The sequence below is a fragment of the Mustela nivalis genome (assembly GCF_964662115.1).
Source record: "Mustela nivalis genome assembly, chromosome: 7".
Taxonomy (NCBI): Eukaryota; Metazoa; Chordata; class Mammalia; order Carnivora; family Mustelidae; genus Mustela; species Mustela nivalis.
In genome coordinates this window covers 8,594,049-8,620,762 of record NC_139026.1, presented here as the reverse complement: position 1 = coordinate 8,620,762, position 26,714 = coordinate 8,594,049, and the positions used below count along the sequence as shown (strand labels likewise).

Below are 26,714 nucleotides of genomic sequence, written 5' to 3'. Positions count from 1 at the left end.
ACAAATAATGATGTAATTAATTACTGAATTAAGGAAAAGGGTAGTGGGGGGGAGGACACATTCATTAAATTTTTTTTTGCTTTTCCTCAGCCTCCTCCTCTGTACCAGATGTCTTGGGCCCCTCCTGGCGGGGGGGTGGGGGTGGGGATACGCAGACACAGGCGCCCACGGCGTGATGTCAACCTAAAAGCAAGGTGGAAACTGAAAGGTCCTTGGAGAGGTGGATGCTTCGGAGGTCTCGGAGAGAGGGGTTATTCATTCGTGGTCCATCCATTCATTCGAGAAATCTTCTGGTGGCACCTACTGTTTAGGAAAACAAACACGGACCCTGCCCTACTAGTTTGGGGGACAGACAGCGAGAGAAAACAAATAACGCAGACGATTTCAGTCAGAGCCTCAGGCACCGCCGGGCTGTGATGGGGACGGCACGGCCCAGGAGAGCGACCGCCCAGGGGTGGGGACGTCCTGTATTTGCGGCACCCGCCCTGGCCCCGCTCCGCAGAGAGGTCACCACGCCAGCGACGAGCGCGCCCTCCACCCGGTCCGCAGCACGCGCGCCCCCGAGAACGAGCGCGCACGACGCCCCCTGGCGGGAGCCCTGGACCACACCAGCCGCGCGAGCCGGGGAGGGGGCGGGGGCGCCGCGCACGCGCAGGGCCGGCGGCGCGCGCCGAGCGGGGGGCACCGCGCGGGTGCAGCCACGATGGAAGGGGGTGCGTACGGAGCGGGCAAAGCCGGGGGCGCCTTCGACCCCCACACCCTGGTCCGGCAGCCGCACACCATTCTGCGCGTCGTGTCTTGGGTAAGGACGGCTGGGGTGGCCCGGCCGCGCCGGGGGTGGCGTGTCGTGGGGGCGCGGGCAGCGGCGGCGCGCTCGGACTGACCCCAACCCCGCCGGACCCCGGGCAAAGGTGCCGCAACCGGCGGGGAGCCTTCCGGACAGGGTGCCGGCGGCCGCCACCCCCGCCCCCGCTCCTTCCCGGGCCCCGGGCGGGGGTCCCAGCGCTGGCGAGGGGCTCCCGCTCCTGCTGCCGGCGCCCTTGCTCCCCGGCGTCCCCGTTCGCGTGCGGCCCCCCATCGCCGTGACCTCCAGGCCGCGGCTATGCAGCTCGCGGCTGTGGTTGCGCGCTGCCGCCGGGCGGATCAGCGGCGGTGGGGATTGAGCCCGGGTCTCAGGTGGCCTTTTTTGGGGGGGTGGATCAGGGCGTAGATCAACTCACGGGTGCACGCCACGTCTGCGGTGGACGTTCAAGGAGGAGAGGGCCGGAAACCAGGTTTGATGGCTTAGCCCGGAAGGTATGGAGCGATGCGCCGGGAGCCGGGGACCTGGCTTCCCCCGGGGAAGTGCCTCTCCTTCGCGGCGTGACCTTGGGCCGGGAACCACCCAAGAAATGTTTATGGGAAACGAGGAGTTACATTCGGAGGTGGGGAGAGGCAACTCTTCTCTCATGCCTCGGTTTCCCGATTTGTAGAGAGGTGGGAGGAGCTACCTTGGGCTCTGATATTTCCTGAATCCATGACTGCCCCCCAAGTACACCTGAATGCTTGTTGGGGGAGGGGGTTTGGACCTCAACCTGGTGCGGGTCAGAATCCCCCAGCAGTAGGGGGGGTCCCTGCTCAGACCTGGGGCTCTGGGGGAGGAGGATGGGACAGAGACAGTGAGCACGGGGCGGGGGGGGGGGGGGTGTCAGATGGTGTGGGCAGCACCCCAGGAGAAGAAGGCCAATGCGAAAGTGGGTGCCTTTGGCCCCCATAGGGTTTGCTGGCCATTGCCCAAACACCTTCACTGGAGGGTTGTGCCTCTGTGGGCCTGGGGCCTATTCCTGTGGGCCCACAGGGGGCTAGGACTGGAGACACTGGCCAGGGTCACTATCAGCGACCCCAAAGGACTTACACCTAAGGCCAGCCACAGCCTCAGGGTGCTCAAGTGTTCAGGGTTTTCAGGGCAATATTAGGATCTGATGGGTGGGACAGCTTGGGTGTTTATCTCTGGCCTCCCAGAGAGAAAGGAAGCTAACTGTCCTTTGTCTGAAAATGTTAAAACCTCCTCCTGGCACCACAAGAACCCCCTTTCTTCTTAAGATGGGGAGCTTGCTGAGGGCAGGGAAGCCCCACTGGCTACATAGGGCCCGGCAGTGGGCCTGGCACCCCGGACACATCCAGAAGGGTTTGTGGTACTGGATTCATTCATCTGTGCCAGTCTCCAGCTCCCCAGCGACCCTGACTGGCCCTTGGCAGAGACAGAACTCCGGTGGTGGTGGTGGTGGGGGGGACACACCTGCCCCATCAGGCGAGCCAGCTGTGTGCTCTGCTCCCCTTTGCCAGCCCCACTGGCTTTGTGAGGGGGTGTGGGCAGTTTCCCTGCTTGGGACACTTCTGCCTGTGATGGCTTCATTTAGCAAAGGTTCATCAAGTCTGCTGGGCGCCTAGGGAAGGCAGCATGACTCAGATGCAGCCGATAGTGCTCAGGGATCACAAAGTCCCACTGGGAAGGGAGCCAGGTACCCCCCGGGCAGAGGCAGTGAGAGCCAGCAGAGGGGTACCCCCTGCCGTGGGAATCAGAGAGGCTTCGTGGAGAAGCCTTTGATATCAAATTGGGCCTTGAAGGATAAGCAGGGCTTACCTCTGTTCACGTCTGGGTGCCAGAGAGACACCCAGAGAGAAGGAGGAAGGAAAAGTAACTATGGAGAGGCCGCTGGGTGCAGGGGGCCCGCGTGCAGTTACCCGCCACTCATTCCCCTACGGCTTCTGCATCACTTGAGGAAGCAGGCTCAGACCCAAGGTTACTGAGCAAGTAAGCAGCAGACAGAGGATCTGAACCCAAATCTTGGAGTCTCCAAAGCACATCGATCACTTCTCTGGAAGCTGGAAGGGGTCAGAATCCTGGGTTTCAGGACTGGCCAGGATAAAGGTCATCTGGGCCAAGCACCCATCTAATCCCCACCCCCAACGGCCTCCTAGCTGTGCTTACTGCCTTTGTGTGAGCAGAGACAGCTGATAGAGGCTCATTGGCACCTTTAAAACATACATATATTTTTTCTGATCATAAAAGTAACGCCTGCTGATATCTGGAAGATAGAAACCTCACTTGTGATGGTCACACAATATTAATGTACGAGGCATAATACCACCTCGTACCTAAAAATGGTGATGATGGTATATTTTATGTCCTGTCTATTTTACCATGATAAAAACAATCAGGAAAAAAATCACGTGTGATCCCACCGCTCAGAGAGGCCCAGTGCCTGCCTTCCAGTGTTTTTTGGAAAATGTGTGGTGCGCCGACACGTTCTAATGCGTTCGTGAGTGTGCGAGGGATGTAGCTGGAGACCTGACCTTGGCCAAAGTGTTCCATGGTGCCCCAAGAGGTCAGGGAGGCCGTGGACTTCACCTTGAAGCTAAGGAAGCCTGAGCTCCGGGCTAGGGCGACTGGTTCAACCTGGTTTGCTGGCACTTTCCCAGCTTTAGCCCTGAAAGTGCTGTGTCCTGGGAGCTCTGTGAGTCCCACACAAACCCGGACACCTGGTCCCTCCATCCAGGACCACATCTGGGTCCCTCCCTTGCAGCTGGGATACAGCCCTAACCCCATGTGTGCTCGTGGGCTGGGGATTTTGTGCCATTTGTTTCTGAAAGAGGGACCCCCCCCTACCCGGATCTACCCTGGAACCTGGGTGGAAGCGGGTCCCCCAGCGCCTTCTCTTTGGCTTCCTCAACTGCCCCCTTCCCCACCCATTGGCCCCCAGGCCCAGGAGGGTGATTAGGCACAGCAGGCCTTGAACGCTTTGGCTAAATGGGGAGGAAGCTGGCAGCTGGCTGGCCCAGCTGACTAGGAGCCAGACTAGAACCTTCCATGTCTGGGGTGAGGCAGGGGATGGCCGAGGTGGGGCAGCGTTCAGGGAAAGCTCTGAGGGGCTGCTTCTGCCCCAGTTGTAGGGAGACAAGGCCGGTCCGGCTGGCGGCCAGGAGAAGGCTGCCCCACAGACCAGCTACGACCACCCCTGTGCCTCAGTCTCACCAGCTCATTGAGGCGGCTGAGCTAGGTCATAGGTGACCCAAGACTGCGACCTGTCAGGGGACACCTTTCTTTGTCCTGGGCCCAGGTGGGGGCCCGGAGCTCTGGCGGGGAGCTAGCTGATTTTATATAAAGGATCCCTCCTCTGTGGCCTTTGCGGTTTTACTTTTAGTGGGTCCTACTGCCGTGCGGGGAAGGAATATTGGTGCTGGTGGAGAATAGGGTGGTTCGTGTTCTCATGTTCATTTGGAGCAAAACAGAACGCTAAAGTGTTTGAGATGTTGGTGTTTCTGGGGTTGATTTCCTGAATAGGATTCTGTGAGTAGGGCGGGTATCACCCCCCCCAAATGACAAAATAAGGCACAATCTGGAGGTCTGTGGGGTTCATATTCAGTGTACCCCCTGTTGTCCCCCATCTACATTGCCATGGCACCAGGGGGGCTCGACGGGTTCTCGTTTTCATCTACACCCTCAATCACCCCAGTGAACACTGACAGTAAAAGCTGAACTTGGTTTGGAAACACAGCAGCTTCGAGATGAGACACCCCCCCGCCCCGTCCCCCCTCTGGTTCAGATCACGATTCCCTAGCCATCCTGCATCAAAATCCTGGAGGTGTAGAGTGGGGCAAAGGGGTCCGAGGTGGAGATGGAGCCTCTGGCCAGCTCTGGCATTCAGTCATTCATTCCGCAAATGCCAAGTCCCTGCCCGGTACCAGCCTGTGTGTCCCACCAGAGACACTCTCAGTCCAGTGACACGTACTCCTAGGAGGCCCGAGACACCACAAGAAGAAAATCCAGTAGCGGGTAGCTGCCTCTGCGAGTGGGATATGGAGGACTTCCAGGGGGAGGTGACTGCTGAGTTGGTTCTGATAAAGATGCTGGGAAGGAACATTGCAGGTAGAAGGAGCAGCAGGCGCAAATGTCAGAAGCTTGAGGTCCGAGTGGGCTTTAGAAATGATGGGGAGCTCTTGGGGGTCCCCGGTGTGCGAATGAGAGTGCCATCATACTCTGTGAGCGGGCCCTAGGGTGGCAGGCAGGGGGTGCTCACCAAAGACCTCGGGTCACAGAAAGGGATTTCAAATGGAGAAGAGTTCCCCGTGGCTGCCAGGGGGAGATGGGGCTTAAGGTTCTGGGAGCGAGTGTTCTCACAGGAATTGGGTGGCCTCATCCCGCCTGTGCTCTCCAAGCACCTGGCACAGCCGGGTCACTAACTCAGGGAGCGCTGCCCGGCCAGAAGTAGATCACATGCTCCTTTGTCCTTTATCACTAGCAGTCTTGGAATCTTCCTTATCTTTTAATCTGCTTGTAGCCGACCTTTGGCTAGTCCATCTGTCTTAGGTCTAGGAAGGAGGCAGTGGCAAGGAGGTCTTCAGGAGACGTTGGCTGGTAGGATCTTGCCTTGCATCTTGGGCATTTCCTCATGCACAGGGGCAGTGCAGGAGCTTGGGAGCCTGGGGGAGCCTGGTACTTGGCGTGGGGAGCAGGATTGCCTAAGCAGGACGTTGGAAAATCCTGGCCTCTCCAAACCTCATCTGTGACCTGCCATTGGAATGATTAGCTTTGGGGCAGACTTGAAGCTTTGCAAAGATGGATATTTAAAGGGCCTGCCGCACATCCGTTCTTTCTAGGCCTGTAGCGTCCTGGTCAAGTGAGTTTTGTTACCCCACTTCAGGTGAGAAGCTGAGGCCCGAGAGGTTAACTGGAGGGGCTGGGATCACGGCCAGCAGCTTCTGCTTCAGGGAGTCCCCAGCCACATGGGGGGAGCCCCATGACTGGCTCCTGCAGGGCCCTGCCCCTGCTCCTGAGAAGCTGTGAGGCAAGCCCGAGCGGTGGGGGGGTGGGGGGGAGAACAAAAGCTGGGGGAGGAGGGGCGGAGAGGAGGAAAAACCAGGAGGAGAGGAAGGGCAGATGGCAGAGCTGGCGAGGGAGCGGCGCTTGGCAGCCAGACCTGGAGAACCGGCTGTCCGGTGGGAGGAGAGGCAGGACAGGCCGCTGGGAAGTGCCTGCAGCCTCGGGGCCTGAGGCCACGTTCTGCACCCCCTCTGACCCTGACTGGTGGTATGACTTGAGCAAGATGCTATGTCCTCTGGGCCTCAGTTTCCCCACCTGTCAGATGGAAAAAAGAGTCAAATTGGGCTCGTGGTTGCCAACCTTTCTATCCTCAAAGAACCCCCACTCTTGCTCCTGGTGGTCTTCAGGTTGGGGACTTTGGGACCGGTCAGTCTTTGAAGTGATATCAAGAACGACACCCCCATAACGCTTGTGGGGGTCCTGCAGCAGGGGGCCTGGGCCCCCGGTCCCAGTATGTGAGCAGAGTGTCGATTAGATCCTGGCCCAGCGGCTCATACCCCTGTGTGTCTGGAGGACGCCTCCCTTCCAGGAATGGAATTATGTTCAGCTTCCCTTGTGGGGGGCAGGGGGCGGTGTGAAGGGGACCGTGGGGAAGGTGGGTCGCTGTTTGGCTGGGGCAGCCCTAGGCTGCCAGGCCCAGACTACTTAGAACCCCAACAAGCCGGGGCTCCCAGCTCCCAGTCCAGGTGGGAGCGGACATGGCCCCGCTCTGAACATCCCTAATTGTAAATTGCAGGAACCCGGCCTCCCCGCCTCGACCCTGCTCGCCTGGCAGCCTTCTTAAAAGAGCTCTTCTTTCTCTCATACCCCCCTCTGTCAAGCCTGGAGGCGGGACATGGTCCTCCTGGCTCCCGAGGCTGCCTCTAGACCATTCTCCCCCAGCTTTGGCTTCCGTGCCGGGCTGGCTGCCCTCCTCTTAGGCCAGCCCCAGGTTGCCCCCCTATTCCGCGAAGGCGCCCACCACCCGACACTTGCTCTGTCTAGCACAACCACCGCCTTCCTTCCAGGTGACTGTGGCGCCCACTTCTGTGATCCTGCTCCCGTCCGGCCTCGCCTCCTCCCACAGTGCTCTCCGCACGGCCCGGAGCCCCTCTCGCCTGGCCCACCTTTCCAGCAGCCACCGGCTCTCCCCCGCTCCTGTCTCTCCAGCTCTCTGTTCACCTCTTAACCCCAACATCTCTGAGCTTGGGACCTCTGAGCCATCAACCCTCCGGCTGGGCCCTCGCCCCGTGCTCCCTGTCCCCTTCCAGCTGAGCTCCTCCGGGTCTCACCCACCCGCCCCCTCCCCAGCCTCCTGGGTCCGGCGCTCACCCTTCCCCGGTCTCTCCGGTTCTGTGGCCCCAGCCGGCCTCACTGCAGCCCCTCACTCCTGTCTGGCCACAGTCTCCAAGGGGTCTCCGTCCGTTTCTCACCTGTACCCCACTCAGGCTTTCTCCCCCTTCTCTCCGCCGTCTGTGACCTTCTTGCCAGACCCAGGGTCGCTGGTCATTAACGACCGTCTCAGCCGAACCTGGCCAGCTGTGAGGCTCATCCATCCTCCCCTGGGACCCAGCAGCCGCAGGACACACACACGCTGTCGTCTCCCGTTTAACACACACGCAGCGCGTTGCTGGGGGCCTGCTCCTTGCCGAGGGCTCATGGTGGGAAACAGTGGAGGGAAATGTGATGATGAAACCAGTAAAAAAACACAGAGATGAGCACACAGCCAGAGTGAGGAGATGCTGAGGTCAGGGACAGGGAGGGGACAGTACAGTGGAGATGAGAAGGCTGGGGCCAGCCAGGCGGAGAGGCGGGGAGGAGGGCTTCCCGGCAGGAGGAGTGTCATGGTAAAGCCCGACAGGTGCAGCAGGTCAGCGAGGAGGCTGGGTTGGGGGGAGGCTGTGTCTGTCATGTCACTGTTGTGTCCCTGGAGCTTGATGGTGCGTGGCGTCTTGTAAAGGCTAAACGAGGTGCGGAACTGCGCTGCTCTACCTTCCTCTCTCCACCCTCCGTCCTTATTCAGGGTCTCTCACTCGGCCTTCAAGGCCCAACTCAGATAGCGCCTCCTCCTTGAAGACTTCCAGGATCTGCACCCCCCCCTCCAGCTTGCTGTCTCCTCCCTGCTTCCTTTGTGCTCTCTGTGAACAGCTGTAAGAACTCTCAAAGCAGAAGGCATTTACCCCTTTGTGTCCTTCTCCTTCTCTAGAAAGTGAGGCAGGGCCTGGGACCAGATTACCTCTCTGAAGACCTGGAATTGCCCCAGAGGGGAAGAAACTGGACCTTGTCAGGCCTGTAGGAACTGGCAGGGCAGAGGCAGGCACTGAGGTGAGGAAGAGCTCACGGACCGGGGAGGGAGGTTATCCCCGTTCTTCTTAACCAGTGGAGAGACCGCAGAGAGCCTTGGTTTCCCCATCTGCAAAATGGGGAGAGCCGTCCATGCCTGCCTCCAGGGGCCACTGGGGCAGAGCGCGATCCTGCCTAGGAAGGGCCCCTGGTGCTTGGTTGGCCTTCGCAGCACTTTCCCGGGGGGGTGCATCACTCCCCTCCTGACCTCAGAAAGTTCCGAGGGGGCAGGACCTGGATGAGGAAGGACCTGGGCTGTAGAAGGTTGTTGGTGGAGGGGGATCCTCCTGCCCCCCCCACTCCCTTGGTTGCACAGCCACAGGAGGCTGAAGCTCTCAGTGCCTTGGGGACAAGGGTCTGCATGCTCAGGCCCCTGCCCCATAGAGCCCCCTCCCCACCCCCACCTCTGAGAATGTGAGGGACAGCTTGCGGAAGATTATGGCCTAATCCCCTGCAGGTCACATCCAAGGCTTCGGAACAGGGTGCCCGGGCAGGGGAGGAGAGAAGGGACCCTAGGAGCACCCCGACCTGACCCTGCCTCAGCCCTGCGGCTCAACACGAGGCTCTCTGGGAAGCAGAGTGGCCGCCTGGTGCCTGTCATGTGCTCCTGCGTTGGCTTCAGCCATTTTCCTCATATGACCCCGTGGGAGGCAGGGCCCCACTCCCATGAAACAGGGGAGGCGGGGCTTGGCAGCCTGACTCATCCCTCAAAAGTACAGCTCCTTTTTTCCTCGCAGTCTTTCCCTGCGGCCCAGGGGCAGGAGCAGGGACTTTGGTATGGACACTGACAGGAAGGCAGGTTCAGCTCAGGGTAAGGGAGAGGACGCAGGAGCCCCCCCCCTTACTAGAGAGTGAGCTCCCCATGTTCAGAGGTATGCAAGCAGAGGCCCAAACTAGGGGTGCTGAGGAGAGAATGCTCCCTTCTCTTGACTCCCATGCTGCCTGTGCCCCTACCTCTCTCAGATTTGCTGTTTTCTCCCCTCTAAGCTTTTCCTGACCCTCCCTCTGGGTCCCAGGAGGGAGATGTTCACCCACAAATGAACCAATAACTAGGGACATCTGTGTATAATGATGTTATTGAGGAAATGAGGTGGAGTATCAGACTCTTAGTATAGATCTGGGAGTCAGGTCTGGAGGGTTTCTCTGAGTAGTTTGTCTTGCCCTGAGGTTTGGATGTTGAGAAGGAAGCAGCAGGAGCCTGCCTGGGAGATCTGGGGGTCTCTGGGTATTCCAGGCAGAGGGAACAGCCAAGTGCAAAGGCCCTGAGGCAGGAGCGAGCTTGGGGGAGAGCTAGAGGACAGTGGTGAGAAAGGAGTCTGTGAGGAAGGCAGGAGACCTGGGTTGCAGTGGGGGAGGGATTCGCTGTGGGGGTGGAGGTGAGCAGGACAGAGCAGAGCAGTGACAATTCTGAAGGGCTCTCTCCAGCTGCTGTAAAGGGGAGGGTGCAGGAGCGGGAGAGGACACAGAGAGACTGGGAAGCTGCTATCTCGCCTGGCAGGAGGTGGTCGTGGCCTGGGCTGGCACGGGGGACATGGGGTAATTTGAGTTACTGGGGGGCAGGAGGAAGCAGTAGGCCCAGTACCCCGTTGGATGGGCTTTGAGGATGAGCCCGGTTTGGGGTTTGAGCTCCTGGGTGGGAGCCAATGTGTGGAGGGAGGAGGGGCACTAGAGGTCACTGGAGGTCACTGGAGCTGGAGAGGTCAGATGTGAACCAGCAGCCCAAGTAAGGGGGACCGCAAAACCTGCCTAGGGAGGCAGTCCTCAGACTTGGGAAGGACTAGGAAGAGTTGGGTTGGGGGAGCAGCCACCGGCAGAGGGGAGGAGGCTGGAGAGGTGGCTGTCCTGGGCCAGGCAACGTTGCAGCCTGGAGGTGGGCAGCAGAGACCGTGGAGCAGAAGGCTACATGGGAAGATGTCCCAGTAGAGGGTGAGACAGTACCATTCACAGCTGGCAGGACCCAGGAGCTCCTCTCTACAGTTTCTCGGGGGGTGGGGGGAACCCAGCAGGTGCCTAAAGATGGTTAAGGCCACCCTCTGGGGAGTTCCCAGCAAACAGCAGCGACCTCTGGCCCTCAGGCTGGCTTGGCCCAGCTCTCCTTGGAGCCGGCTCAGCCTGATGCCCTGCAGGGGCCCAGACACGGCCTGCCTGCTCTGGGTGCGGATGTGGAGTAAAATGGGTCCCGCTGCTCTTGCCCTGTGGGGTGGTGACACAGCTCCGAGGGCAGGTGTCCCTCCTGGAACTCATCCTTGTCCTAGAGTTTGGGATATGGAATTCACTGTTGGGTCAGCAGCTGAAGGTAGAGATTTGGCTTACATTCTGGAATGGGGCGAAAGTGGGGGCAGACTTGGGCTGGGAGCTGGCACCCTGCTTAGCCGCTGTGGGCCAGCCGGTATGGGCCGCCCGCTAGAGTCTAGGCATGGTGCGCCTCAGCTTCCTTCTCTGTGAAATGGGCTCAATGAGCCTGATTTGTGGAGATGTTTTTAGGTTTATATTTTCTTTCAAGGTTTTAAAAATATTTTAATTTATTTTATTTTATTTCTATTAAAAACAGAGAGAGAAGGAGGGGCAAAGAGAGAAGGAGAGAGAGAATCTTAAGCAGGCTTCACATCCAGCTCAGAGTCTGACTCAGGGCTCAATCCCACGACGGTGAGATCATGACCTGAGCCAAAATCAAGAATTGGCCGCTTAACCAGCTGAGCCACCCAGGCGCCCTTCCTTAAAGGTTTTGGTGAGGATTAAGTGATGTGATTTTTGTCAGGACCTCGCAGTTGATGCGGAGCCCCTGCAGAAGCTGTGGGGTTAGCTCAGAGTCTCCTGGGGGAGACAGACCCAGAAATGAGTTCCCAACAGGAGCGTGTGCAGGGTCCGGGTGGAGGAGAGTTTTGAAGAGTGAAGGATCAAAGGAGTTTGTTCCTATTTGGAAGATGAAAAAGGTGGGGAATGGGGCACCTGGGTGGCTCAGTGGTTAAGCGTCTGCCTCCTTCCGGCTCAGGTCATGACCCCAGGGTCCTGGGATCCAGCCCTGCATTGGGCTCCCTGCTCAGCGGGAAGCCTGTTTCTCCCTCTTCCACTCCCCCTGCTTGTGTTCCCTCTTTCACTGTCTCTCTGTCTGTCAAATAAATAAATAAAATCTTTAAAAAAAAAAAAAAAAGAAAGAAAAAGAAAAAGGTGGGGAAGGGCGTTCAGGGAGTGGGAACAGCAGGTGCAAACTTATCAGACAGCCTGTGACCATGCCAACCCTGGCCCTCTGGGATGGCTGAGCCAAGTGGGGGAGGGGGAGTGGTGAGGCCGGCATGGGGGGGTGGGGTGTCCTGGCCCGACTGGGGTCTCCATTTCTATGCCTCTGAATCCAGTACCCCAAGATCCTGAAATTCTGAGGTACCCCTGATTTGTTTTTCTGAGTTCAACCTACCTCTGTTCCAACTGCCATCTGGAATCCATTTTTTTAAAATCCATTTTTAAAAAGACCCAGGATTGGATTATAAAGACAGCAAAAAAACAGCCTTGGCCCATTTACATTGGTGCCTTCTTTTTATAGCATTTTCTTTAGTTCAAGGCAGAGGGGTGGTTTATTTCCTGAGCCTTCCCTTGACCAGTGGCCTTTGTGGGACACCTCCCTCCCCCGCCACGCCACCTTGTCCTGTTTCTGAGGCACTAGTTCTGCCACTGTGGACCTGAGTCCCATCCCTTCCGCTGATCCGCCTGTCAGGAAGAGTTCAGCCACAGCAGCGTAGAATTTCATTCTGGTTTCATTTCCGGGCCGCTGGTGGCGGCTCTGTGTACTCTCGCTGCAGATCCGGCCTTAGCAAGTCCCCTGGAGGCCGCCTGACCTGACGCAGAGCCTGGCATGGGGCTCCGAGAGACTCGGGTTTTAGTCTGCAGCTGCCCCCACCAGCCGCGGTCCCAGGCAGGTCCCCGGACGCTGGGCTCCTCCAATTAGGAGGATGCATGTTAGTCACCTAGCAGTTCCTGAGGGGCCCCCCCCCTTCCTCCCAGTGGGACGGGAGCGCGGGGAGGGGGGGGGGCAGAAACCTGAGGCCCATCCCAGCTCGTAGGGGGGCTCTCTCCCACTGGGGTAGAGGAATGGCTGCTAAATGGAGAAGTTAACCCAGGGCTTGCAGGGTCCTTGAGGGAGTTTGGCGGCCCCAGGGGAGCAGTTGTGTATCCTTGGCAACACCTTTCCGTGTGTAGACTCTCCGCCTGGTCTGGGTGAGGCTCCGTGCCCTAACCCAGCTCTGTGGCCTACAGGGGATGTGGTGTGCACATCTGTGTCCCCACTGGTCATCAAGCCACACCCCTAACCCCAACCCCCTGTCCTTTGCTCTTCTCCCATCCCCCACGGCATACCTGTCAGCAGATGCTGGAGGCTTTACCTTCCACATACATTCGGCACCCACCCCGTCCCACCAACCCCCTGCCGGTGCCAGCCCAGGGTGCTTAGCCCCCGGAGGGTCTCCCAGCTTTCACCCTAGCCCTGCACTCTTCAGTGCAGGCAGCAACCAGGTCCAGAGAGGAAATAGTATGGGGGAGGGGAGCGGGGCTTGGGAAGGTGGGGAGGCACTGGCTGGTGAACCGTGGAGGGAGCTGAGGCCCCAGGGCCCTGACCACCAGCCCTGGAAGGTTGGATCGTGTCTGGAAGGCGGTGGGGAACAGCTTTAGGGCCCTTCATGCTGCAGGGTGGGGATGGTGACCCACAGGTCTGGTCACCCTGCTGTGACTTCTCACCATGTCCCACTGTGATCCTTCTGGCCTTGTCACCCCCCACCCCGGAAGTGCACCTGCTCTCCCTCCCTCCCCGTCCCATGCACCTGTGCAGCCCCACTCCTCGGTCACTTCTTCCACCTGCAGCCTCTGCCTTTCCTGCTCTGCCTGAAACAGGCTTCCCCGCTTCCCCTCGCCTTGGCCGGCCGAACTGGCTGCTTCTTGTCCGTGCTCCGCTCCCCGCCTGCGATGCCTCGGTCTCTGTCCAGCTGTTCAGCATCAGGCTGGCGTTTGGGGACGCCACCCCCACGACACGCCCCCACGACACGTGCACGAGCTCATTCCTTCCTTCGCAATGCGCCATTGCTTTACGGATGAGGGGACTGAGGTGCAGAGAAGGCAAATCACTTGCCTGAGGTGACTTTGAGCTGCAAGAAGGGCCTGAGCATGGAGAGCCCTGCCTGCCGGAGCCGTGGGCTGGAGAGGAGGACCAGAGCTGGCACAGAGCCTCCTCTCTCTGCGCTGCCCTTGGGCCCCGCCGGTTCCCTGGAGGATGTTGCGATCTTGTTCCTTACCCTGTTGGGGACACGCTGTCTCCAGCATGTGCCTCCTGGCCTCCCCAGGGTCTCCCTGCTTCTCTCCCCAAAGAGGGCCCTGTCTTAATGGTTCCTCCTCTACTGTCCCCAAAGCCCCAGCTTCCGCCCGCCTGCTTCCCCACCCTGGCCCCCTGGCCTGCTTTTGGCGGGGGGTCCACCCTTGTCCCCACCCCTGGTGGAGCCTTTCAGGAAGTGCTGCCCAAGAGGACCTTCCTGGTGCTCTTCCTTCTTTCCTGGGGCCTCTGGAGAAGGGAGTTAGTCCTTGCCAAGCCCCTCTTGTGCACTGCCCTGCTTGGGGTGCTTGCTTGTAGTTCTCCCATTAGCCCTGAAGGGAGGGTTAGTTTTTGCAGAGGACGGATCTGAGGCTCAGAGAGGTTGTCATTACGTGAGGCCACATAGCATAAGCCACAGGCCTGGGGTTTGACTCCAGCAGCTCTGTGGGACTCCTCAGTGTCTGGAGCATCCTTGAATCAAGAGGCTTTTCCATTCTGCTGGATTGGGGACAGTGGGTGACATCCGGAGCTGGGCCTCAGATTCCTGACCTGGCAGGTTCCTGGTAGAAACCGTGGACTTATCTTGGCGCACAAGTCCGAGGGGCTGTGTGAATGGCAATCCCGAAATGGTGCTGTGCACAGCTCTGGCAACCAGCCGTGGGAGCCTGCCTTTGTCTCCCGGTGTCCAGCGTCTGCCTTGCTTGTTGCCCAGACTGTCCCTTAGACAATTCCTATGAAGTCCAGACTTCCTGCATCTCCCCTCCTGGGCCCCTGAGTGCCAGATGTGGCACTCAGTTACACCGTGGGCCCCTCAGGTGTCTGGAAAGACTACCCATCCCTCAGGGCCCACCTTCTAAGGCTGAGAGTCAGCCTGGTCCGGGGGGAAAGAGCGCAGGGCTGAGAATCGAGAGACTTGGGTTCAAGTTCAACCCATTCTGCCGACAACAGTCCCACCTGCTGTTTAAGGCTCAGTTTTCCTCCGCCGCTAATTGGGAGAAGCACCAATTGCCCTCTGTGCCTGGTGGGTTGATCCTAAGGACGCAGAATGTGTGGCATGCCTGCACAGGGCTGGACCTTGGCTGTGTGTACATGCTCGAGTCTGGACTGTCAAATGTGTGGCTCACAAGCTACCACAGGGTAGTCGTGGTTGAACCAGAACACAGCCCCACAGTCTCCTCTTCCTTCCTTTTTTTTAATTGCAGAAAAACCCACATAGCACATAATAAACCATTTTAAAACACGTAGTTCAGTGGCATTTATGTTGTGCAAAGATCACCTCTGTCTAGTTTCAGAACCTTTCGTCCCTATAAAAAAACACCCCATGCTCATTCAGTAATCACTGCCTGTTCTCCCCGCTCTGGTCGCCTTGGTCTGCTTCTTGTCTCTGTTTTGCCTGTTGAGGATACAGGACATAAACAAAATTAGGTAACATTGACCTTCAGTGTTTGACTTCCATCACCTCTTTTTTTTCTCTTGTTTTAAGGTTCATCCAGTTATGGCCATGTCAGAACTGTTGTGTTGTTTGTTTTAATGACTGAAAACTATTCCATTATATGGAGATGCCACGGCTGTTTCTCCATTCATCCATCGACAGACATTTGGTTTCGAATTTTTCCTAACACACAGTGCCAGGCACCAGTGGTCTCCACACTCTTGGTCATGCCCTCCTTTAGGAAAAACTTCTGAATCATTCCTCCCATTAAATGTAGATTTCTTCATTTTTATACATTATTACTCCACAGATGCAGTACATTACAAAACCCACGTAAAGTATGGACATCTTAGGGACGCCTAGGTGGCTCAGTTGTTAAACATCTGCCTTCGGCTCGGGTCATGATCCCAAGTTCCTAGGATCGAGTCCCACATCGGGCTCCCTGCTCAGCCGGGAGTGGGGGCGGGGTGTCTGTGTCTCCCTCTCCCTCTCCCTATGCCCCTGCTCATGTTTGCTCTCTCTTGCTCACTCTCTCTCACATAAATAAATTAAATCTTAAAAAAAAAAGCATAGACATCTTAGGAAGATGAGATTAAAAAAATAATAATACTTATTTTTTCCCACACCTGGCACGGAGTTACTGCCCATCCTATTAGCTGAGGATGAAAATGTTCCTGAAATTAGTTTCTTCTTTTAGAAAAATTGGAAAACACAAAGAAGTGGAAAACAGGCAGTAAAAATCCTTCTGGCCTCTGCCTCAGGCTCACTGAAGGCCACACACCTGAGGCTCTGAGGTGAGAGGCAGGAGGAAGATGCATGAACTTCTCTTTTTTTAAGATTTTATTTATTTGACAGAGAGACAGCATAAGAGGGAACACAAGCAGAGGGAGTGGGAGAGGGAGAAGCAGGCTTCCCACCAAGCAGGGGGATCCCAGGACCCTGTGATCATGACCTGAGCCAAAGGCATTTCCTAGTTTCATTTCCTGGTTTTATTTCCTTGGTTCCTTAGTTTCATTTCCTAGTCATTTCCCAGTTTCTGATGTCAGGAATCCGCTTAGCCAGGGACCAGTGCCTCGGGATCCCTCACAGGTTACCACGTGGGGTCAGCCAGGGCTGTGGTCGTGTCTGAAGGCCGAGGGTGATTCCATTTTCAAGCTCACTCACACGATGCCAGCCAGGGACTCGATTCCTTGTGAGCTGAGGGGCTCCGGGCCCTGTTGACTGTTAGCTGGAGGCCTTCCTCGGTTCCATGCCACGTAGGCCTCTCCCCAGGGCGGTTCAAAACGTGGCAGCTGCTTCATTAGAGCGAGCAAGTAGGGAGTGGCAGAAGAGGGCAAGCAAGGTGGAAGCCAGAGTCTTTGTAATCTCCTCACAGAGATCTTATCTCTCCCTTTTTGCAATATTCTGTTGGTTCGAAGTGAATCACAAGGCCCAGCCCACACTCAAGGGAAGGAGGTTGCACAAGGCTGTGAATACCAGGAGTTGGGGCTGGAGGGGAGGCGGCGTGGGGCGGAGGGCGGCCATCTTAGCTGGCTGTCTACCTGCTGCGTAGACCCGTCACAGAGGGCTGCTGGGTTCAAGGAGGTACCATGTGCACTGCACTTGGGGGAGTACAGATTGCCCTGTAATTGGTGGGATTGTGACTGGTGTTGCTTTTTTTTAAATTAATATATTTATTTGAGAGAGAACGAGTGATGGGAGGGGCAGAGGAAAGAACCCCTGCAGACTCCCTGCTGAGTGCAGAGCTGGCCACGGGGGCTTGATCCCAGAACCCCGAGATCATGACCCGAGCCAAAACCAAAAATCGGAGGGTTAGGGGCACCTGGGAAGCTCAGTCCGTTAAGCGTCTGCCTTCGACTCAGGTCATGATTTGAGATTAGGCTGGGCATGTAGGGGAGTCGGCCTAGGGTCGGAGCTTGACAGGCCCACCTCCCAGGACATAAGACCACTTGTTCTAGGAGGCCAGGTCCAGCTCTAGAGGAATCTTGGTGTCAGGGCCCAGGAAGACCTCCCAGGACCTGGCTGGTGGGATGGTAGCGCCAGATCTGTGGTCAGAGGCTCCTTAGAGTCTGAGGCTGAGGAAGGAAGTGATTGTCCCCCCCTGCGCCATGTGACCCCAAGCAAGTTGCCCTCCCGTCTCTGGGCCTCTCCTCTGAAATGCCTGCTTCACAGCAGCCTTGTGGCTGTTTGGGGTGAAGAGGGCTCACGGGGGTGCGGGCAGGCAGCAGCTGAGGGCAGTAGCCTCCCCTCCTCCAGGCCTGGTGCTGGGTCAGGCGGGCCTGGGTCTCACACCCGGCCCGGCCCCTCCCCCGCCCCACAGGTGTTCTCCATCGTGGTGTTCGGCTCCATCGTGAACGAGGGCTACCTCAACAACAACTCGGGGGGCGAGAAGTTCTGCATCTACAACCGCAACCCCAGCGCCTGCAGCTATGGCGTGGCTGTGGGCGTGCTCGCCTTCCTCACCTGCCTGCTCTACCTGGCCTTGGACGTGTACTTCCCGCAGATCAGCAGCGTGAAGGACCGCAAGAAAGCTGTCCTGTCCGACATCGGGGTCTCAGGTGAGTCCCCCGCCCCGCGGGTCCATCACTCCTCAGCTATGAAGCAGCTGAGGGGATGGACTTGGGGTCACCTGGCTGGCAACAGGGAGTGGTGGGACTGGGGCTGGGCCTGAGATGCTGCAGCAGCAGGGAGGGGACCCGGCTTCCTGCCCTTCAGAGGCCCCTTCTGTGCCCTCTCCCTTGGTAGAGCCTCGTGAGAAATCAGGCAAGCCTGACAGCCTGGTATGCAGTCCGGGCCTAGGGAGGGTCGGGGTCCGACATGACCTGATGCCCCTGCCCTCCAGAAACAGCCTTTGGCAGAGGTGCCCCGACCTCTGTCACCAAGAGTTCTGAGAGTCTGATCGCTGGGTGCTATGGTTGAAGGGCAGGGAGACTTTGGCTGTGGTCTCAGGTCTCTGGCTGCGACCTCCCGCCATTACCCAGTCTGGGACTCTCAGGATGAGTCTGGCTGGCTGTAAGCAGTGAGGCCAGTCCCTTCGACCTGGAAGCTAGAATGAAATTAGTAGTTCTCAAACTGTATTCCACGGAGCCCCAGGGTTCCCCAGCAGTGCCTATGAGCCCAGCCCTTTGGCACACACAGGCTTCATCGGAGCAGCTCTGGTTCTCCCTGGGTAGTCTCTGAGCACCCACGAGGCTCCCTCTACTGAACTCCCCAGGCCTGTCATCAAGAGGGCTCGCCCGAACCTCGGGCTTTATAAGGCTGCGGGTACGGAAGAAGTCAGTGCTCAGACCTGGCCAGCCAAGCTGCCCCCCCTTGCCCAGCCTCTTCTTCCTCTCTCTACCCTGTTAGGCCACTGTGGGGCAGTGGTTGGGCTGGGGGTTCAGATCGCTGCCCCTCCCCCACTGCTGCAGGGGCGGGCGGTGGTCCCCAGGCGGGGATTCAGCTGGGAAATCTGTGTGTGGCTGAGGTGACAGAAATGCCCACCCAGGCTGACTGACTTTTCTCTCTGTCTCTCCCTCCTTCCCTCCCCTCACCGCCCCTGGCTCTCCCCGGCTCTGCTCGTGGCTGTGCTGTCCCCACGGGGCTGGCTCCCTTCTGTGGTCTCTGTCCCACTCCGTGTCTGACTGACCTCCCTGCTCTGGCCTCGCCTTCCCTGTGCGCCCTTCTCTGCCCACCCCTGCCCCCGCCTCTCCCTCTGGGGGTGGGGGAGCGTGGGAGATGTGCTCCTGAACCCCTCCTTGGCCCTCCCCACTCACCCTCCTGCCTGGCCCTGGTGAACACCCCAGCCTTCTGGGCCTTCCTCTGGTTCGTGGGCTTCTGCTTCCTGGCCAACCAGTGGCAGGTGTCCAAGCCGAAGGACAACCCAATGAATGAAGGGACAGATGCTGCCCGAGCCGCCATCACCTTCTCCTTCTTCTCCATCTTCACGTGGGTGAGTACGCTGCTCGCCCAGCACACACCCTCCTACCCCAGTCAAGGCTCCCAGGCTGCTTGGCCTCAAAGCTTAGCCAGGGACTCCTGCTTCCTAAGGCCCAAACAGCTCCCTGCATCTGTCCTTGACGCCCGCATGGGGCTGCTTCCTGAGGAAGGAGACTGTTGCCCATGCCAGCGAGGACAGTCCCCCAGTGACGGGAGACCCTCGCTTTGGTGCAGAGCAGCCTCCAGGGATCAGGAAGGCCCTCCCAGATGCTCTGGGAGTTGGGTCGTGGGCGTTTACCATAACCTTTTACAAACACAAGCAGAAACCTAGATGGAAAGACAAGGTTTGCAGTTCTAAGGGAAGGAGCTCAGGCCTCGGCGTCAGGAGACCTGGGCCACATCTTGGCGCTGCCTGGAATTTTCCAGGACTCTGTCTTCCCATATGTAAAATCAGGCGATTGGATTTGGGGTGGGAAGTTTTCATAAACTCAGATGCCCACGAGGCAGGCAGCACATGGGAAGTTCTGAGTGGGCGGGTGGCAGGTACGTGCTCTCCAGAAGGGCACCCTCGGCCCGTGTTCCAAAGCAGGAGTGGGGATCCACACAGGCCAGGTCTTCCCACTTTCCAGAGAAGACAGAAATCTGAATTTCTGTGTGAAATCTGATCTTTATATGTTAAAAATTAATTCAAATTAAAAAAAAAAAAGCCTACTATGTAGGTCAAAGAAAGCATGTCTCTGGGCCCCCCTGGCCAGACAGCACCCCTTGGCAAGCTCTAGACCTAGGCTGGGCCCTCTTTCCCACCGGTTCCAGGTCACCTTGATGTATTTCTTCTCCGGTCGTCTCCTTCCTGCAGATGTCTGGGTCACATGGGCCCCAGGTCCCCGTCGGAAGGGTTCCCCTACCCTGCGTACAGCTCCTTCCCCTCCATGCCTCCCAGGAGTCCTGGGGCTAGATACAGGCCACCTAGCCCCTCCTGCAAAGCGAGCTGCAGCCAGCCCTCCCTGTCCTGGAGTGACTTCCTGCTCCTTATGAGAGGCCTTGAATATCCATTTTCTCTAGGGACCCCCTGACCCCCATGCAATATTAGGAGCTAGAGTTTGGAGGAGAACACCTGTGGCTCGGGCCCCAGCTCCCCAGCTGTGGTCACACCAGCCCTCCATGTGTCACACCACACCCTCCATGGGCACACCATGCCCAGGGCTGGGCAGGAAGAATCAGATGACCCCAGGGCATCTCAGACCATAGAAGGTGCCCCGTGTATGGGGACAAGCCAGCCCACCCAGCCCTACAGGGAGGTGTTTGGAACAGTGAGCCCTGCCATGGGGATGGGGTTCACAGAGGAGGAATGGGTGATAGGCTGGCAGGACTTCTAGGGGCAGATCCAAGAGCCTGACTGACAGGAGCCCGCTGGCCCACTGCCGCCAGCCTCCCTGCTGGCACTTCTGCCTTTCCCAGCTCATCCCCGTTGGCCTCACCCCTGCTCTCTCCTGCTCCTGGCAGAGCCTGACCGCAGCCCTGGCCGTGCGGAGATTCAAGGACCTTACCTTCCAGGAGGAATACAGCACACTGTTTCCCGCCTCAGCCCAGCCGTAGGCCTGCCCGGCTTCCAGAGGCTAAGGGGTGCCCCAGGTCATGGCCAGTGGCAAGGCCATGGGGGCGGCCTGCTGCCAGGTGTGGCCAGGATACCAGGGCCCCCAGGGCAGGGGAATGCTGGCTGGCAAGGCCAGTTCCGACCCTCCACTTAATTGTTTGTTGCCTCCTTTATGTTTCATTTGTCCGTTCATTCAGTAAACATTTATTGAGCTGTTTTGTGCCTGGTGATGAATCAGACGGGGTCCTTAGCATTAGGAGCCCACAGGCTGGGGAGGGGAGAACAAATTGCAGTTTCCCCCAAATAGACTGCCGGGGGCTCTCAGAGAATAGGAGGTGGCTCATACGCGGGCTGCCGGGGTGCCGACTGTGGACACTGTGAGAGCCTGTCCCTCGCGGTAGCATGAAGGCTGATCTTACTCCCCGGGGAGGCTGGCTGCTCAGGAGCGGGGTGCGGGGGGCCTGCCCGAGGACGTCAGAGGACACCTCGCCTGGCTCTGCTTTCATATGCTGTGTGACCCTGGGCAAACCCCTGCACCTCTCTGAGCCTCCGTCCACTACCCAGTGGGCCTACCTCTCAGGGCTGTTGTGCGGATGAAACAAAGGCTGACGCAGGGCCTGGCACAGAGATGCTCAATAAATGTAGGCTCTTTTGTTCTTTCATGCATGCATTCATTCATTCATTCTCTCCCAGGAGTCAGGGACACCTCCCTAATCTCTACTTTGGGGGCAGTTCTCATGGGGTACGTCCTTGTTCTTCCAAAAGACTCTGGCCTCCAGTTCTTTATAGCCTCCAGCTTCCCTGGGCAGGAACCACTTTCCTCTCCACCCTCTACAGGAGCTGAGGGGGTATTAAAGCAAACAGGCCCCGAGAGCAAAGCACAGAGAGAAGGAGCTTCCTAACACTAGAGGCATACAAGTGCAGATGGCCGCAAACAGTGCACCCGCTCTGGGGAAGGGGCCGGGCACACCACCAGGTCCCTGGGCTCTGTGCACAACTCCCAGCGTCCCCTTCGCACCCCAGTCCAGCAGGGTCCCCTGCCTTGTGACACAAATCGAAAGAAAGTCAGTGCCTGGTCACTGGGCTTCTGGAACGCTCCAGAATAAAATGCCAAGCACACTTCAGCCCCTGCCTCTCACCAAATGGGCCTCTGGGGTTCCTCGTTGGTTTATGGCCTTGTCAGGGGGCTGATGAAAGAGTAGGAGCTGGAGAGGGCCCTTGCCTGGAAAGAGGAGCACCTCTGTGTTCAGGTCTGGCTTCTGGCATGAATTGCCATGAGGTCTCCTGTAACGAAGCCTCAAGGTCCCCTGTAACCCAGCCCAAAAGCGGGTGTTTTAGGGCATTAGCCTCTTTGTATCACAGACAGACTACCTGCTGGAAAGATCTTTGGAGGAGGCTTTCAATGTAAACCTGAAAACTTTTTTTTTTTTTTAATTTATTCCCTAGCTTGCTGTGGTCAATGTCATTGTCCTTAATAACAATGCAGTAGTTTTTATTGAAAAAGAATTTCCCGCCTACATACATATGCTGTAGACAAGTCGTTCCCAACGAGGTCTTGTGGGAAAAGGGCTTTGTTGGTCAGATAAGGTTGGCACATGCTGCTTGCCAGTTTTCCCCTTGGGGGATCCCAGCATACATTAGTCAAGGCTCTGACAAGTTCTGTGGCCCTGACACTATTTCACTCTGTTCCCAAACTTGTTTGATCAAATATTTGAGTTACAATTAGGTTCAGCAACGAGTGAAATTGTAAATTGCAGCCCAAGTCTGTGAAGACACTGCAGGACTGGCCTAGTGGCTCCAGGGGACTTCTGTAACCCAGGCCTCTTCCATCCTTCCAGTTTGGCTCATGGACCTCATGGTCCCATGTGGCAGCTAGAGCTCCAGCTACCACATCTGCATTCCAGGCATCAGGTCAAAGGGTGGGACAAAGGACTTGGGGTGACGTGCTGGCCAGAACTTCGTCACATGCTTACACTTTGCTGCAAGAGAGACAGCATGGCTTTTAGGAGATACCAACAGTTCTCTCTCCCACCGAGAACCTGTTTTCCCCATTCCACATAACATGCCTGAGGACACGGTTTGAGAAGGATGCTGTGGCCTTTGGGCCACTTTAACACTACCCCCACGGAGGATGTTTGGTGGACCGTTGTGACCTCTGGGACATGGGGGGTTGACTTCTGAAGGTTTCTGTAGCTAGATGGACAGTGTGGCTCTGGCTCTCTTGAGGGCTGGCCGCCAGCACAGACTCCCCCACCCGCCCAGGCAAGCTTAGTTTCGTCCTTGGTGCTTTGAGGGTACTTAACCCCTATTGCGTGTGTCGCGTGAACTAACTGCCACTAACCCACTGTTCTTGTCTGTCTGTCCCCTAACCATCCCTTCCCTCCTGTCCTCGTCCTCGCCGGCGCCCGTCACCAGGCGGGCCAGGCCGTGCTGGCCTTCCAGCGGTACCAGATTGGCGCCGACTCGGCCCTCTTCTCCCAGGACTACATGGACCCCAGCCAGGACTCCAGCATGCCTTATGCCCCCTACGTGGAGCCCAGCGCCGGGCCCGACCCCGCCGGCATGGGCGGGACCTACCAGCAACCGGCCAACGCCTTTGACACGGAGCCCCAGGGCTACCAGTCCCAGGGCTACTGAGCTGCCGTGACCACCTGCCCCTTGCCTGTCCCCGCCCCAGTCCCAGCTGTCCCTCCCCTCCTTCACCCCTGCCCACACCCAGACCCTTGCTCCCTCCCAGACTGCCCTGCCCAGCGCCTTGGCAGCCTCTGCGTTGTTCTGCTGTGGTCCAGGGCAGCTCGGTGGGATGGGGCGGTAAGGTGTTGGGGGTCTGTCTCCACGTGTGTGCAAGGCTGTGTGGCAGGGGCTGGGGGGCGTTTGCACTCGTGCGTTGTGTCACTGAGCGTTCATCACGTGCCTACTGTGTGTCACGTATGGGCTTGACACAGGTAGGGAGAGACCAGTGGTCCAGGGAAGGGGGACGACAAGGTGCGGAGGAGCCCCGCTGCTCCCGGAGGTGGGAATTGGCGTGAAAGCCCGGGATGATGCCAGGAAGGTTTGGCTCCGGCGTGTGTGGGGACGTGTGGAGGACACTGGGGGCTGTCACCCAGCCCTACTACGAGCGTGGGGGTGGTCTCCGTTTTATGGTTGAGAACACTGAGGCCTGCAGAAGTCAAGGTCCCTTGCCCAGGGTCACTCAGGCAGCCAGTGATAGAGTTGGGCCCAAGCCCAGGCCACCTGACCGGAGAGCCCCTGCTGTGTCCTGTCTTCCCTGCCTTCCCCGTCCCTGGGGCGCCACCACTCAGTGTTCCTATCACTCTGGGAGGCCTTGGGGACCTCAGCCCGTGAGAGAACCCTGATTCTGCTGCAAGCCAAGGGCCTGCTCTGCCTGGCTGCTCCCCACAGTGGGCCAGCCCAGCCTCCAGGCGCTGCTCCCCACATCCCCACGGCCCCTCCCCCAGCCTCCAGTCGGGGTGGGAGGGCCAACGGGCTCGCCTCACTCGCTTGTTTCCCCATGTGCTGTTCCATGCTGTGTGCGCCCCACAGGGAGCTCTAGCACCCTCTCTGTGGCGTCCCAAAGGACTGACCATTGTCCCTGCCCAGGGCTGGGTGGATGAGGAGGCCAGAATGGGGAGTGACCGGCCCAAGGACACAGTGACTGAGTGGCAGAGCTGGGCTTGCTGCCTGGGTTTCTTGGCCCCAGCCACCCAGCAGGTGCCCCGATTCCCTGCCCTGCCCTTGTGACCTCCCAGGAAACAGAAGTGATCTGGGACACTGTGTTATCTGTCCCTCAGCCGGGGTCAGCCAGGGGCTTGGAGCCTGGAACACCCAAGGACATGGAGAGTCCTTCCACTGGCCTTCCAGAAGGCCCAATGAGAGGACCATCTCCCTGTGGGAGCAGGGGAGAGGGGGCAGGGGCTGTGGAACCCGCAAGGCCAGCCTTCAAGCTGCTGCCATGGATCAAACTGCTCCCAAGATGAACGCTGAGAGCCCCTGGTGCGTGGTAGGCTGGGGGAGACAGTGGGCTCTCGGAGACAGTAGCAGGTGTCTCCAAAGGCACAAGGAGGATTGGGAGGAGGAAGGGATTCTTCACTGAACCTTAAAGGATGGGAGGCCTTAAAGGAGAGAGAGAGGCGTGGGGGTGCATGGGGCCCCGCATCCACTGGCCAGTGCCCCAGGGAGCAGGACTGGGGTATCGTGGCCTGGCACCATGCTGGCTGTTCCTACCACTGGCACCCCATTTCCCCACAAGAATCCTCAGAGGCAGGTCATACCCACCTGCCCATTGACTCAGCAGCTGTCTCGTGCCAGGGTTTCAGAAAACATGCAAGCTGGCCGTCCGGAGATGTGTCCCAAGCCAACTACTGTACCCAGGGTCTACCAGGGGGCAGAGTGCTATCCGAGTGCTTGCCAAGGGATGCCAGGGCGGGGGCGGGAGGGGCTCTAGGAGGGGCCAGGAGGATGGGCAGCAGTTAGCACGGTGATGGGGGAAGGAGGAGGAATCTCCTAGGTTGAGAAGTAGCATCGTTGTCCCCACTCAACAGAAAGGGAAACTGAGGCTCGGAGTGTAAACAAATTAGCAGTGGAGCAGGTATCTGAACTCGAGCCTGTTCCAAGTCCTGGGGGGGGGGAGGCAGCAGTGATAGGAGAGATCCCCAGACAGCCAAGCAACAGCTGGTCTTCATAGACTCCAGTTTCCCACATCTGAGGGAGGCGCTCTGTCTCTGGTAACCCGCCAGTGGCGTAAGTGGGGATGGGATGGAGTGGTGGCATTTACCAGGCCGAGCAGCGGAGCCTGTACCAGACCAAGTTTGAGAAGCAGGTAAGGGGCGCGGGTGGTTGTGGGTGCGCTTCTGGCAAAGTGAGGTTCTGTATGCATGCTGGAGGTTGAGAGAGGCCCTTCCCCGCGCCCGCTCCCTACCAAACAGCTCCCCTGCTGATGGACACCAGGAGACCCCAGGGTGCTGCTCACCCATTCTCCCTGGGCACCAACCAGCTGCTCGTAATACGGAGCTGGAGTGCCGGGTACCACTTGAGCTTCATTGATCCCCTGGGTGTTTCTTCTAGACTGTCCCTGCCACCCCAGACTGGGGAATTTTACAGAACCCCTGCCACGAGGGAGGGGCGCAGAATCTTCTCACTTTGCATTCTTCACTCGACCTGGGGTACAGCCCAGACATGACCCCATCATCAAGCTGGGTGTTGGCAGGGGCCCAACAGTGGTTCAGGTGAGAAATGGGGAGAGGGCGGGATTCGGCTGGAACCCAGGGCTCCTGACTCCCCTTCTGGGGACCCCCTGCTTCTTCCACTAACTGAGGACAGCACCCAGGAGGTCCCAAACTTAGAACCCCTGTTCATGGGCCAACAGTATCCTCTGTCCCCCTCCCTGCTGCCTCCCTCAGCCTCTCCCTTGCTTCCAACCCTTTCTCTGGAGAAGGCTGCCCCCTGCAGCCTAACCTTGCCGGGTTTGGGCTCCCTCCTTCCACCAAGCACAAGAGTGGGCCCAGGAAAACTGGGTTCCACACAAGTTTAGAGTTGCAAGCACCCTTAGAGAAGGTAGAGTAGGCCAAGAAGACAGTCATTTGTCCAAAGTTATGCACAGAGAAGTTGAGGACCTCAGTCTCCTGCCTCTGAGTTAACACTCACCCAGAGCCGTCTGCCTGGGTGTGGCGTCTGGTACCTGGGGGTGTGACAGTCAAGGGTCTAATTCCCCAGGATTTGGCATCCGTTCCCCTACTCCAACCTCGCCTGTGATTTTTGATCTTCAGAGACTCTCGGGAGCATCAGGCTCCCCCCATGTAACCAAGAGCCCCCACTTGTTACCCCTTGAGGGCCCCCAACCTTGGCCCAAGACCCCTTTGATCCTCTAAGGAGCAGGAAGGGGGAGCACCCCTCCCAAGAGTTTGTGGGAGGATGGGCTGGTCCAGCCATCTCCCAGCGCTGCCCCTTGATGTGACATTCCCCATCCCCTGGTGCCCACAGCCCTTGTCTGGGTGTCCCAGCCCTCCTGCAGCGTAACTGCCTGTGTATAGTATAAATATATATATTTTCTATATATAAGATGTATAATATAAGGCTCCACAAATATATCTCTGTGTGTGTGCGTGTGTGCAGTGAATGGCGGTCCCCATCCTGGGCCCCCACTCTGGACTCCCCCACCACCTGGTTAAGTCTCAAGAGTGAATCCAGTGGCCCCGTGACACCCTCCATTATGACATCTGTCCATTTGTGGTGAACCAAGTGAAGGTGGTGACTTATGGTGACATAGTAATAAAGTGAAGACAAGCCCACCAGCTGA

General features: G+C 58.1%; 1 protein-coding gene and 1 long non-coding RNA gene across 4 annotated transcripts; one reads left to right on the top strand and one right to left on the bottom strand.

The window, feature by feature from the left end:
- On the bottom strand, window positions 1–1,471 carry LOC309869280. The gene is made up of 2 exons (XR_014314093.1): window positions 1,221–1,471; window positions 1–303 (listed from the first exon to the last, which is right to left on the bottom strand). It is a non-coding gene; the product is annotated as an uncharacterized lncRNA (long non-coding RNA).
- On the top strand, window positions 629–26,714 carry SYNGR1 (synaptogyrin 1). 3 transcript variants are annotated; one of them, XM_082740085.1, is made up of 4 exons: window positions 629–802; window positions 17,228–17,465; window positions 18,693–18,838; window positions 22,835–26,714. In XM_082740085.1, exons 1-4 carry the CDS (start codon window positions 704–706, stop codon window positions 23,054–23,056), a joined length of 705 nt encoding a protein of 234 aa, XP_082596211.1. In that variant the 5' UTR covers window positions 629–703; the 3' UTR covers window positions 23,057–26,714. The 3 variants fall into 3 exon arrangements, with proteins under 3 accessions (XP_082596211.1, XP_082596213.1, XP_082596212.1); XM_082740087.1 differs by lacking the exon at window positions 22,835–26,714 and adding an exon at window positions 20,329–20,635; XM_082740086.1 differs by having other exon boundaries at window positions 634–802; window positions 22,901–26,714.